The 14,718-nt window shown below is 37.3% G+C and overlaps 1 protein-coding gene across 1 annotated transcript; it reads right to left on the reverse strand.

The window, feature by feature from the left end:
- Window positions 1–398: 398 nt before the first annotated feature.
- On the reverse strand, window positions 399–11,274 carry LOC121387062 (frizzled-2-like). Its single transcript, XM_041518071.1, has one exon. It carries the CDS (start codon window positions 11,067–11,069, stop codon window positions 9,294–9,296), a length of 1,776 nt encoding a protein of 591 aa, XP_041374005.1. The 5' UTR covers window positions 11,070–11,274; the 3' UTR covers window positions 399–9,293.
- Window positions 11,275–14,718: the final 3,444 nt, after the last annotated feature.

Raw genomic sequence — 14,718 nt, forward strand, 5'->3', positions numbered from 1 at the left:
CCTTAATTAAAATGTGTTGAGTGCGTCATTAAATAAAACATTTCCTTCCTTCCATTAGCAGCAAGGGATCTTTTATATGCACCATCCCATAGACAGGATAGCACATACCACGACCGTTGATGTACCAATCATGGTGCACTGGCTGAATTTTATTGTATTAAAGACATATTTCAAATGTTAAATTCTCTTCACGATGGCATAAAAGTGCTGTCAGTTATGCTCTTTACCTACTGCAATTTATATCTCAATAATAGCAATTGTTGTCGGTGTTGTCGTCAAGTTCGAGCCCTGCTACTGAAACATTTCAATATTACAACAAAAAAATTCCTTTTCTATTTTTCAATATACTTTAAAAAATGTATTAACAACAATCTCTTAAAACACACAACCTAACTAAATTTGTATTTCAAATTTTATTTATAAAAAAAAAAAAAAAAATTGACAAGTTCATAAAATGTATATAAATTACCTGCAATGAAACACAACAGTTAATAATAATTCTTGTGACCTTCACTAACTGTAGATGAAATGGCTTGTGTGAACGTTTCCTATATATTTGTTCTCCCATTCCATACATGTATGTTCCAGATGTGTACATAAACTTTATACAAAATCATAGAAATATGATCCTAACAACATAAAAAAGGGCGTGGTAAGCAGGGAAAGTGGACACATAAAACAGGGTCATATGAATAATTGCCATTACCGTAGTAACTACAAAAACTTATTTCCGTATCTATCAGTATTCTATCTTGCGTGAAAATACTACGCAAAAGGACTAAATGAACAATTTTAGTGACCGAGGGTCTATAATATAATAAAAAAAAGAGAGAAAAAGTGTTTCTAGGAAGCAGACCGTACCTAGAAAAACGTGACGACCCATTTTAGTGCTGATTTATTAATAAAAAATAATTATAAAAAATTAGGTGAAAAGGGTACATATACATGTATTTATGTAACACTTGTATGTGTACATGTAGCTACCCCCCCCCCCCCCCCCACCCCCACTCCCACCCTGTAACTACAAAATGTCCAGTATTTCCCAGAAACCCAAATTTATTTTAGGCCTAGGTAGTAGTGTCTGCAGCATAAATAGTTTTAAAAAAAAGCCACAATATTTTATATCACCTTGTAAAATAGGTCCAGTGCCTTTAAAAATGATAAATTATGTGTAAGTAACATAATATCCTATCAGGCTTAACATAACAGAATTGTGGGACACTTTTACAAAGCCTGTTTTTCTTAAATGTAAGTGTTTAAGCATTGTAAATGTATATAATTACAAGTGTTTAAGCATTGTAAATGTATATAATTACAAGTGTTTAAGCATTGTAAATGTATATAATTACAAGTGTTTAAGATATAAACAGGCTCTATAAATTCGGCTGTTTTCAGTTACTTGATCCTTATTTTTATACAGCAAACTATCTTATTTATTTTTTATCATTATTTTTTTTTAAAGCTTATCAAACAATCACTGATACCGTGGTGATCTATTTTCCATATATAAAAATAATCTTGCCTACCTATCCTATTTTCCCCCTACCATAATGGAAAACAAGTATTTTTTGGTTTGGTCTTACAGATACTACTGTATATGTACTTAACATCTCAAATGAAATCATATTTCAATGAATTACAACATGAAATTGAAAGCACAAATGATACTAACAGAAGTATAATGCAAGATCAGGGTTCGAAATTGGAAGTAAAATACGACCTGCTAAAAATAAGACAGCACTGGGTGAGGGTAGGGTTTGGATGGTGTGAATAGCCTGTACAGGGCTTGAAATAATGCTGTCCCGATCAGTTTTTGCTGGTTAACATCACTACGGTACGGCCCATCAATTATTTTAAGTTTATATTCACAGATTACTTTGAGTCAACCATATTTGGTTCAGCAGATTTAGATTCTTGCCAGCAGAATTTGCAGCTCACTGGACCAAATATCCAGCAGGAATGTCTGCCAATTTCGACTCCTGCTGTATCATAAACATACATACATCCTTTTCTTGAAAAATGTCCTGCATTTTTACATCTGTGAGTGGAGGAGTGGGCGGGGGTATGCTAAGTAAATTTTTATTTCATTGGCTAGATCGAAATCATGGACTGTTTGAAAGGTAGTTATTTTGAACACTGACAAAGCTGCATATAGCCTAAAATATTTCACACTGAATTAAAATTTCCCAAATTAAACAAATAATAATAAAAAAATTGTGCTACTTTGCACCTGAAAATACAAATAGTGTTATTAAAATGTAACTCAGTATTAATATTTAAAAAATAAAATAGCTGGATTGTAACCCTTCCTCTTGCCAATTATGAAATTCATGAGAAAAAAATTTGTAACGATTTAAAAAATAAATTATCTGGCCTGTAGCCAGTTATAAAATTTATGAACAAAAATTGTAATGATGGATATATTTTTGAAAAATAAAAACTGTGTTTTGCTCTTCTTTTTTTTTAAAAGCTAATTAAGCAAAATTTTCTGCTGACTCAGATCTAGCTCTCACCAGAAAGCAATATTAGTGATATTTTTCTTGTTATACATTAATCACCTTGTTATACATTAATCACCTTGTTATACATTAATCACCTATATGTACTTTCATAGCACAGAAAGATTAAAACATTTTCTTTCATAAAATCCAGCACATTTTGATGGTGTTTACTGAACAGCCAATACTGAATTCCATTGTACTATATTTAAAAATTAATACTGGGTCTGCATTTCCAATATTCGACCCATTTAAATTTAGTTCCGTCTTGCAAAGGCGATTTTGTACAATAAAATAAATTCCCAATAATAATAAAACTGCTGTAGCCAATCAATTCTGCAACAGCTTTCTGCGACAGCACTGCCCTTTGCTGTTTTGAATTTCAAAGGTTGATTCAACCTGCTGATCTTTTCAATGGTTATTCAGTGAAACCTCTAAAAATGGACATCCAAGAGACCAAGTAGACAATTCAGGTAGAAGGGTATCCAGTTTAAATAGGTTGTGATCTGTAGATATTTAAAAAGAGACCACGGAAAAACATTTAATTTTGAGACAATTCTGGTGTACAGAGGTTTTATTGTAGAAGAATATTACCTCTTAATAAGTTTACATATATATATATATAAATATTCAGTAGAAAGTAAAGTGTTGTTTGATTTTCTACAACTAGTAAAACATTAAAAATTTAGATCTATATTTAACCAAAGAAAATTATTAGCTGCTGAAAGTACAAACTAACCAGCTCGCCAAATGCAAGTAAATATTCTAACAGATAAGCAAGTAATATAACCACCATGACTAAGCAAATAAAGCATTTATTTTTAGTGTGGTTATTTTGCTTTGTATTTTATAAAATCAAAAAAATTGTATGTTTCTGGGAATGTGCCAGAAAAAAATCAGATGGAGCAGGCGGGTTCCTGGAAACACATTTTATTTATTTTAAATTAGTATTAATTTTAAGAGAACAAAAGATGCACTAAGAATTTTATATTGTCATGTAAGTTGTATACTTAATGTTTATCCCAACACATAACAAATGTCTACGGCAAAAAACATGCCATTGAAAAAACCCAACTGAATAAACTTTGTTTCGTTTAATGACACCACTAGAGCACATTGATTAATTAATAATTGGCTATTGAATGTCAGTCATTTGGTAATTCTGACTTGGTCATCAGGGAAAGCTGCTACATGTTTCTTAATGCAGCAAGGGATCTTTTATATGCACTTTTCCACAGACAGGAAAGCACATACCATGACCGTTGATCAGTTGTTAACCACCCGAGTTAAATCCCAAAACAAAAACTGGAAAAAATCTAAGACAAAAAAAAAGTGTCATAGAAATTTTAAATATCAATGGCATTGTCGACTGCTGTGGGCAATTGCAGGAGATGTTCACACAGTTAAATAATTTTCAAGTCTTAGTAGAAATTTCAGGCAGACCTTTGTTTTCCCCCACAGGTACTGGTCAGGCAGAGTAGTCAAGATATTTTTCATTTGTGCACCCCTGAAAATACATTTATAATGTAGTGTATGTCATTCCGGACTTATTCAGGGATTGCAGTAGAAAGTATAACATGGCCTACTGTTATTTATTTTTTTAAACAGCAGGCCAAATAAAATGTCCTGCTAATAAAATAGTATGGGGAGCAGCACTAGCTTTGAGTCAGCAGAATTTTTTTTGCCATTTTATCTATTAAACTCAGACCTGATTGTGCATCCTTCCCAAAAAAAACCCAACTGATTTTACTCAAACATAGCGATGTTAATGCAGACTGAGATATGGCCACTTGTTAAAAATTATAACAAGTGGAAAATAAAAATTGGTAATGGAATATTTTTAAAAAGTGGAAATCTGTTTTATAACGGAAAATAATCATGTCTGTAAACTTCAGAAATAGCAGAAACCCAGTTATTTTGTAACAAATTATATACATTATTACATGAAATTATTTTGCCAAATGAAAATACAATTTGCCAATTGTTTTTGAAATTCACAATTGGCGAATGCCAGAACTAGTCCTGGGGAGGTATGTATTATAGAGCATTATGGATTTAAATTTAAAGTTTATTTTTGTTCCACACACCACTAGCAGGGCTCGAAACTCGCCAAAAAATATGGTGGCCCAAAATATATTATTAATAATGGATGTTGGCAAATTATGGTATGCGAACCACGGGCAAGATTTTAATGTGGAATAATAATATTAATAGTGGCTCATATGTTATAGCTCTAAAGAATATTGCCCACATATTATTTGGGTGACTAATGCCATGATTTTTTTAAATTTAAGTTGCCCAAAAGTGACAGTGGTCACATTTGTCTATCTGGCCACAGGTTGTTTCGAACCCTGCAATAGAGCACATTGATTTATTAATCACCGGCTATTAGATGTGTATGGAATTAAACTAGAACAACCAAGAGGTAAATAACCAGAGAGAAGGGTATATATACTTCTGTCTCTTAAAAACCCATTATGACATCTTGTCTCGAAGCAAGTGAAAATAAAATATACCATTTGTTTTAATACCACTAGCTCTTAAAAAACCCCACCCAAAGTTATTTCTTTCCAGACATAATTTTGTCTTTCTCGATTCTCTTAAATATTTGTTCCCCCAATTTCCTGAATGATTAAACATAAAAGAACCAAAAACAATTGTTTCCTAGTACACAACTATCTATGAAAACGTGCTGTCCCTATTATTCGAATTATTAATATGAAGGTCTGGTGAAAAAGCTGCATAAAAAAATTCTGGGGCCAATTTTGCAAAACATTGTAAGGTTACATCTGCAATTAACAACTATACAGGGCATAGTTGACAAGTGTTTGGCATCTATTTCATGAAGAAAAGTACATCATTATGGAAGATGGAGCATTTTAGGATGAATGGAAATAAAATATGTGTACTAACTATATTTGTTGTACTATAGCAGTGATAAGAATTGTGATTTGGTCGTAGATTTACGTTTATGTGCAAAACTAGGCATACAATGTTTAGTGGAACTATAAGAGTGAATGTCAAAAAGAGCTGATCTCCCACACCTGAATTTTTTTTGGCATGTTCCCTGAAACACGTTTTTTAGGCCTTACCAATACATTGATTTCATTTAGAGCAAAGAAATATTTGTTGAGAACTGCCATACTTTCTATTAATAACTGTCGTTGAAATTCATGACAATATTCAACATTGCCCCTTTAAAAAGCTGTTGCAAAGCTGATCTGCTAGTAGTGCAATAATTTAGTTTTATCCTTAATGGCTATTAATCTTGTTATAAACTTTGAAAGCCAAAAATACAACACACTAATAGTTGTGTACCAGAATTGACTAATATATGGATATTTAACAATTACATTTGGCATCTATTAAAATTATTCAAAATACCTAAACAAATGTCAATAAAATCAATTTGAGATAAAATCCAGTTGTATGGTACCTAAAAAGTCAAGTGAGAAATTTATACACTAATCAAAGCCACTCGTGAAATAGTAAAAATAGTCCCGTTTGATGTATCACAACTCACTAAAATTAGTAAAAATTAGTAAAAATCTGTTTTGTGGGGATTTTTCAAATACCTAAAATTATAAATAAAAAGCCATTTGAACAGCTAAAAAATAAAAATCTGTTTTTTTTTAACATCACCACTAGAGAAGATTAATTGGCTATTGAATAGCAACATTTACGAGTAATGGACCTATAGCAAAATGTAAATTGAACGATATATATATATATATATATATATATGTATATGTATTTAATTTGCAACTAGCATTTGTTCACGTATTGCATCGTATATAATGTATTTGTGTTTTTCAGTTGTTTATAGACCCTGACCTCATTTACGTGGATTGGAATACAGTACACAATCCAACAATACAGTCACCCAACTACACATGGTTGGTTTGTTAAAAGCTGGTAATTACCCCCAAATGAACACCATTAAAAGGCAACATTTCACGTGAACCACTATTCTGTTCACCGATGTTCATGCATAAAATGGAATTTTTCAAGGGCTTTTCTATTCAAAGGAAACATTTTGTTTGGTTTTGCATCGCGATTCACTAAGCAAGTTTTAGATATCGTCACCCAAGTCTAAAACATCAAACAGTTGTTGCTAATCAATTTGCAACGGACTAGTACATTTCATACTCCTACCAAGTTTAAAAAAAAAAAAAATCAGTTTGGTTTCAAGTAAGAAGAAAAGCAAGTGTTTTGCTAATGAACAAATTAAAAAGCCCTACTTTTGTGCGCAATTTCAAAAACGAATCGGCTCAGAAATAAATTACTTGTAGTAAATTCCATAGTATGAGAAAAGATATTTCCTGTGAGAAGGACTATAGAAATACTGCTAATCATGATTTTGGAAACAAAATGTTTCCCAATTCGCTGTATTCAAATCGGTAACAGCTGATGTCTGTATTAGTTAACCTACAGCTTACCAAAACTAATCAGTGATAGAAATAAGCAGAATGTTCCACCAGTCCACAGGACAAATACATCTAGAAATTTACATATCCAACAATATTTTCACTTGTCCAAATAAATGGGGGTTTTTAAATCAAGTACAAGGACAATTTTTTTCATTGCTCAAAAGGAAACTTCATTGAACAGTTTTTACTTGTCCACTGGACAACCACCACGGTACATTTTATTTGTCTGAGCAGATTTTCAATTGTTAAGACAAATGATTAACTGCTTATTTCAAACATTGCTAATACATTTTAACATAATCAGTTACCTAGTAAAACCCCCCAACCCAAAACAACTTCCTGTTACCTACAATTTTGAAATACTGTTCCCAGGATTACCCAGGAAATCTTGGAACAACATTTTATTGTTCATTCATTCTGCCACGTTTAGACTTTATTCTAGTCGCACACAGAATGCTACAGACTGGAAACCATCTAGCTAACCACTCATGTTCAGTTGACTTTCTTGTTGGTTCATGTACTGTATTCTTAGTGTTTATTCTCACAGAGTAAATAGACATTCAAGTACTGTTAAGAGTGCACATAATACTAGTAACAGGAATCAGGGTTTGTGCCTGAGGGTATATAGGGTAAAATTATGTACCCTAACAGGGTTTCTGCCAGAGGGTAAAATGGGTATGGCACCATACCCAATTTTTTTTTTTTTTTTTTTTTAGTTAACATTTTGACAAAATTAATGACTTATCATTACTGTATGATTTTCTTAAGCCTAACCCTCCATACCCACTGTTGACTGTGGTTGCATTCAATAACATAGCACCATACCTAAAAATTTCTTTCTGGCAGAAACACTGCCTAAAATCTTTGAAATAAGTGGATTTTTCAAAAACAGTTGATAGTAAGAGAAATCAGGGCTAGCTCGGACAATGTAGAAAGTTTTGCCAAATTATCTATTACATGCCAAATATAACAGAAACCCACAAATATTTTCAAGAAAATAAATTATACCAATTATTACATGCAATTTTTTTGACAAATTAAAATAAAATTCATCAGTTGTGTTTAAAATAAGCAGTTGGCAAATTTGGCGAGTAGCAGAGTTAGTCGTGGAAATCCTGTTTGAAATATATCATTGTACACGAGATGCAGTGACCAATTTCAAACATTTAAACCAATAACCACCTAGTTTGGGGGGGGGGGGGGGGGGAAGGGGACTTATGGTCGGTTTTGGTTTTGTTTTTATTACTATGTACCCACAAATTAATTTTTGGCATAAAGCCTGGGAATGTGGAACTAAAAAAAAAAAAAAAAAGCAAAAAAAAAAAAAAGGGATCTAAATTGGCCATTTAAAACAGTACAAGTTGCAAGGGAAGTCCAGCCATAACCAAAATACCGTGATCACAGCTTCGAGTAGGCAAGTTTAAAAACTTTGGTTTGTTTCTATGGCAACATATTAAAATCATAAATACTGTTTATTTGTTCAAAACACGTGTTTTTGTCTTCTATCATTGTTTGCCCAGCTCAAGGGCTGAACGGAATAATAAATACTCCAAATTACACAGAAAAAAAAAAAAGAAAAAAAAATCCAGTGTAAACACATTTCATATTGTTGTTTTATATACAGTGTTGTACATTTCACAAAATAAAAAGTGTCATACATTTCAGGAAATAAACAGTGTTGTAGATTTCACAAAATAATGGTCATATTTCACAGAATGGCACCATTTTGAACCTGCAAACACATCCAGCAAGACATGGGTATCACAAATTATTATTTATTTTTTTAGCACACAAACCTATTTTAGTGTATAGATGCTACCGAGATACCACTGGTAACCATAGCAACAATGCCAATTCCACTCACACACAATACCTCAACACCATGTGTGGTTCTAATTCCTCGTCGTCAATTCCACCGTTATGGAACTTCTTTCCTAGTTTTCATGCTCTTAGTCCCATGATCCTTTGCAAGAACACGTAGTTAATCCATCTGTTGGTTCTTGTGGACGTCTTGAGATTAAAATAGACAGAAAATCCAAAAATCACATAGGCACCCCAAGATGCCAGCTATGCATTCTTTCTCCTTTGATGGACGGGGTGGGGTGGGGGGGAAGCACCACTGCATATTCATCATCAGTTGGACGTGTATGGATGGATGGCAGTACCCACCTGTTTTCACCCCTTTTGATTTCTGACCCCTAGATCTCATTTTTCAGATACATTCTTCATCAGTTGGGTGTGTATGGATGGCAGTACCCACATTCCTCAACCCCCCCTTTCCGATTTCCAACCCATAGGACTAATTTTCAGAACTTATAAAAACATTTCCTTTTGCAGTTTTTATGTATGTATATGTACATTTCTTTCACACAACACTTTCGTTCTGGCGATGCGAGAAAATCCTGCAGTAAAACTGTTTCCACGACAGGAAGGTCTTTCCAGTCCAGATCCACACTCCGGATGTGATTCCGACGATGACAGTCATGAGGTATTTGATCATAAACACGTTGAAGTCTGGCCACGGTTTGGTCTTTACGGTGTCCGGGTGTGGACATGTCATGATGTAGTTGTTCTTACACAGCGTCTCGTGCCACGTGATAATCCACTGGCCTCGAAACGATTGTTCGTAGAAGTAACACGCTATAACGATGGTCGCCGGCACCGTGTACAGAACGGAGAAAATGCCGATCCGGACCATCAGTTTTTCTAGTTTGTCCGTCTTCGTCCCATCGCTCTTCATGATGGTACGGATGCGGAACAAGGAAACGAAACCGGCCAGCAGGAAGGATGTCCCGATGATGAGATACACGACGAGGGGGGCCAACACGAAACCCCGGAGAGCGTCGACATCGAAGATTCCCGTGAAACAGACCCCGCTGAGAACATCCCCATCGACCTGCCCCATGGCCAGGATCGCGATGGTCTTGATGGCGGGGACAGCCCACGAGGCGAGATGGAAGTATTGAGAATTCGCCTCAATGGCTTCGTGACCCCACTTCATACCTGCTGCGAGGAACCACGTTAGTGTGAGAATCACCCACCAGATGGAGCTGGCCATGCTGAAGAAGTAGAGCATCATGAAGAGGATGGTGCAGCCTTCCTTCTTGGTTCCCTGGGTGATTATCGGTTCCATAGTCTTCATCAATCCTTTGGTTGGGGGATCGAACGGTTCATTGCAGGAAACTTTGTCCTTGAGAGCAAACCCTACGACGTAAGCCAAAGCAACCATGAAGTAACATCCAGACAGGAAAATTATCGGCCTCTCCGGGTACCGGAATCGCTGCATGTCTATGAGGAAAGTCAGGACGGTGAAAAGGGTAGACGCGAGACAGATACACGACCAAATCCCGATCCACCACCGAGCGAAGACGCGTTTGTCGTGGTTGAAAAACATATTGTAGCAGGGAGCCCCGCAATCCCGTTCCAACTGCTTCCCGACCTTGAGGCGGTAGTCGAATCCCTTCGGTACCTTCAGCTCGTCGGGGCAGTGGAAGCCGTAAACCTTGCTGTTGTAGACGTTGGTGTGGCTGTAGTTGAAACCCGGGATCAGGTTGTTGATGTCCCAGTGACTTCCTTGATCCATCACTCCCGGGCGTTGGGGCTTGAAACCGTGTCCCGGTCTCATTGGTGTCTTCTGGGTAGTTTCCGCCGGTTCCGTGTTATTTTCTCCCACACACAAACCTTTTATTGGGAATTTCTCACACTCCAAACTATCCGGCCACTGAAATCCAAACTTGTTCATCAGACTCTCGCATCCGTTCCTAGCCTGGATGCAGAGCGATCGACACGGCGGGATAGCGTCTTCCAAAACCGTACACACGGGAACGTACATTGTGCACAAAAAGAATTTCAACTGACTGCTACACTGAACTTTAACCAGTGGAAAGAACTGATGCACTTCCAACCCCGCATCGTCTTGTTTTTGGTGATTAAGCAAATTCGGCATGATGGTTTCGTTATACTGGATGTCTTTGCAAAGCGGAATAGTAATCGCTTCGCATTTTCCGTGATGCGCCAGCGCAGCGTGATCAGTGATCCGCGTTTTAGCGTGCTGACAGAAAACACGGCCGCCTTCTCGGAACACACAACAGAGCAAAACACTCGCGAAAAACAGTTCTCGCCAAATCTTCAGCCCCGCCATTTTGAAAACAATAAAAGAAAAATGTCTGCCTGCTTGACGCGGCGGCGGACGTTTGAAATAACTAGTAGATAATAAATTGTTCTGCTAGATCACCTGCACGGATTCATCGTGATTGCTAAAATACTCCGTTTGTCGCTTCCAGCTTAGAAAGTCTCGTCCCAAAATATGGCCGTCTTTGTGATACGAGTTCTGAAATAGACAGGCAGTTTTGGTCGGTTTCCAGACACCCCAAATTCCATCAACGTCTATAGTAACAAAGCGTACGCTCGTTTTGGGGATCTTGACACCACACTGAGACAACCTAAGGGAAATGAGAATGAACCAATATCCTCACACGTGATTGGCTACGAAGATCGACCGGCTATTCTTTTCCCCTCCAGCGGAAAGCCAAACCGCCGATGATAGTGTTTTGTTTATGCTAGCACTGTGAAGTTTTTTCTTCTCCTTTTTTTTTGTTTGTTGCTGCCAAGCGTTACGACTGTTTCTGTAGGCGTGTAATGCGTTAGTATCTTTATTCTGCAATGCAAATCAGTTCATTATTAATTTAGCCATCGATGAATAACACAGAAAACCCCCGATACAAAAGCGTTTTAACGCATGCTATATTTTAATTGTCATGGGTTTAATAATGTGCCTATTTTTATCTGTTTCTGTAGCGCTCTGGGTTTCGCTATAATGGGGTCACGCTTTTTGATTGCTGTTTAATCTACCCGTCTACACCCGAATAAGCAGTTTGGAAACCATTCTTTTCTTTGGTAGCTGTGACGAGGTGACACGTCGGGGCGATTTTAACCGTAGTGTGATCTGTTGGCTATGATACTACTTCAAAAGGGCTGGTGTACATTTCACAATGCCTCAGGAATTGTAGTACATTGTATTAGGTGGGACGGCGGAACACTAGATTGTGTTAGATTGAAAGAAAGAAAGAAGTGTTTTATTTAACGACGCACCCAACACATTTTATTTACGGTTATATGGCGTCAGACATATGGTTAAGGACCACACATATTTTTTTAGAGGAAACCCGCTGTCGCCACATAGGCTACTCTTTTACGACAGGCAGCAAGGGATCTTTTATTTGCGCTTCCCACAGGCAGGATAGCACAAACCATAGCCTTTGTTGAACCAGTTATGGATAACTGGTCGGTGCAAGTGGTTTACACCTACCCATTGAGCCTTGCGGAGCACTCACTCAGGGTTTGGAGTCGGTATCTGGATTAAAAATTCCATGCCTCGACTGGGATCCGAACCCAGTACCTACCAGCCTGTAGACCGATGGCCTGCCACGACGCCAACGAGGCCGGTCGTGTTAGATTGATACCACGATGGTGTTGTTTGAAAACTATGTAATGGGGGTGCGGGTGGGACTAAAAAACTGATTATGACAACCCATTGAAAATCAGGCGCGGATCCATGTCTTCATGAAAGGTGGGGGTGGGGCGGGATGGGGGTCACCACACACGGTAAGAGATGTTTGAAAAGGCTTTTGTTTGTTTATTTATTTATGTAGTTATTTATTCACAATGGCGAAGGGGGGACGCGCACCCCTCTCCGTCCGCCTAGATCCGCACCTGGAAATGGCAACTTCAAGGGTTGTAGATTCAAGAATTTTTATAAAACGAATTTATGCCTTGTTTTTGTTCTTTTAGATAGTTTAGCAAAAAAATTATTCCATGCACAGATATATCCTAATACGTTTGTATCTGAACATTTAGGGGGCGAGACGTAGCCTAGTGGTAGGATCGTTTCCCGTCGGTGGGGCCATTGGATTATTTATCGTTCCAGCCAGTGCACCGTGACTGGTATATTAAAGGCCGTGGTATGTGCTATCTTGTCTATAGGATGGTGCATATAAAAGATCCCTTCCTACTGATGGGAAAAAAGTAGCGGGTTTCCTTTTTTAGACTATATATAAAATTACCAAATGTTTCACATCCAATAGCCGATGAATAATAAATCAGTGTGCTCTAGTGGTGTCGTTAAACAACACAAACTTGAAACTGAGCATTTAGTGTTACGACTTTTGTCACAGTGTGAGTGTATGACAGAGAGAGAGAGAGAGAGAGAGAGAGAGAGAGAGAGAAACTGTAGGAATGGTAGTAGTAGACAGCGAGACAGAGAGATGATAGGAGAGAGAGAGAGAGAGAGAGAGAGAGAGAGGAGAGAGAGAGAGAGAGAGAGAGAGAGAGAGAGAGAGAGAGAGAGCTGTAGGAATTGTAGTAGTAGTAATTGTAATAGTGTTTGTTTTAGTAGTAATAATAATCGTGGTGGTAGTAGTAAATGTAATAGTTGTAGTTGTTGCTGTAGTATTAATAGTAATGGGTGTAGCATTTAAATGCAAACAAAATTAATAATAATAAAAACAAAAGCAACATCAGCAAATCAACAAAAACACCAAACAAACCACAAAAAACCCTAACACCCCACCCCCAACAAATAGACAAAACAAACATCAACAACAAAAACAAAAACAAACAAGAAATATTTTACCGATTTTTGTTCCACCGATTACAATAAAATTATTTTGGGTCCTTTTTATAAGCGTACATGAAAAGGGCAAAACCTCAAATCTGGGCAAAAATCATACAGATATTCGCGCAAAATGTGAGGAAACCCGCTACATTTTTTCCATTAGTAGCAAGGGATCTTTTACATGCACGATTCCAGAGGCAGAATGGCACATACCACGGTCTTTTAGTCGCTAGAGCGAGAAAACCTGGCAGTAATGCTAATGTGAGGCCAGTTTTTATTTCGGGACTTTAAAATGTATTATAATGCCAATACGGAAACCTGACAATAGAACAACCATAAAAGTGAGCCCCCCCCCCCCCCCCCCCCCCCCCTGGAAAATCCGTCCTACGGGCCTGAATATGAATAAATGTTGCTATCCAGATTCGGGCATTTTTGTTTATTTCTGACAAAAACCATCCTGGCCCCCTATAAAAATGGGAGCCTGTACGCCGATGGTCCTTTCTATTCTTACGCATATTAATGCGCATACGTCGCGCCACACACACTACCGAAATGTGCGTTAAATAGTAAACACTGATAATAACGATACATTTAGAAAGCAATAAAAAGTCACTGGACCATAACCAGCCTTTGATACTTGATATGTTTATAAACTCCAATTTTAATCATATCAATACACACGACATGCACCATAAAGAAGCCATAATTTTGTCATTCGGGTGGAGGGTCAAAGGTCAGAAGGTAGTAAACGGTGCGTTTAATGGTTTAATACGATCCCGTTCGGAACACTTCGTCTGATTACGAAACATGACGAAAGCGTATCGGCCGATTACGAATTATGGCGAAAGTGAAACGGTGTAGTTTTGCCAGATGTAACCCTTGTTTAGCATAGAAGTTTAGAAGGGGTATAGTAGCCGTGCACTGTGCTCCCCCCCCACCCCACCCCATATTACTACGGCCGTCTAAATAGCCAGCCCTCATTAGCCTAGCCTATATTACACGGCCACCGTGTATGTATCCACTTCTATGTTAAGATGGCGACTTCCATTGTTGTTGTATTTACGCAATTTAGCTTTGTATTTAGCACTGTAATCGGCGCAAACACATCCATGCGACGTGCGAAATCGTGGTAAGTACAAAGAAGGCAGCCTGCAGTGCAGATCGAAAGAGAAGTGAT

The sequence above is a fragment of the Gigantopelta aegis genome, chromosome 13, assembly GCF_016097555.1.
Source record: "Gigantopelta aegis isolate Gae_Host chromosome 13, Gae_host_genome, whole genome shotgun sequence".
NCBI lineage: Eukaryota > Metazoa > Mollusca > Gastropoda > Neomphalida > Peltospiridae > Gigantopelta > Gigantopelta aegis.

What these genes read in the sequence shown, in the direction of transcription:
- LOC121387062 (XM_041518071.1), bottom strand. Translation starts at nt 11,069, where the DNA reads ATGGCGGGGCTGAAGATTTGGCGAGAACTGTTTTTCGCGAGTGTTTTG.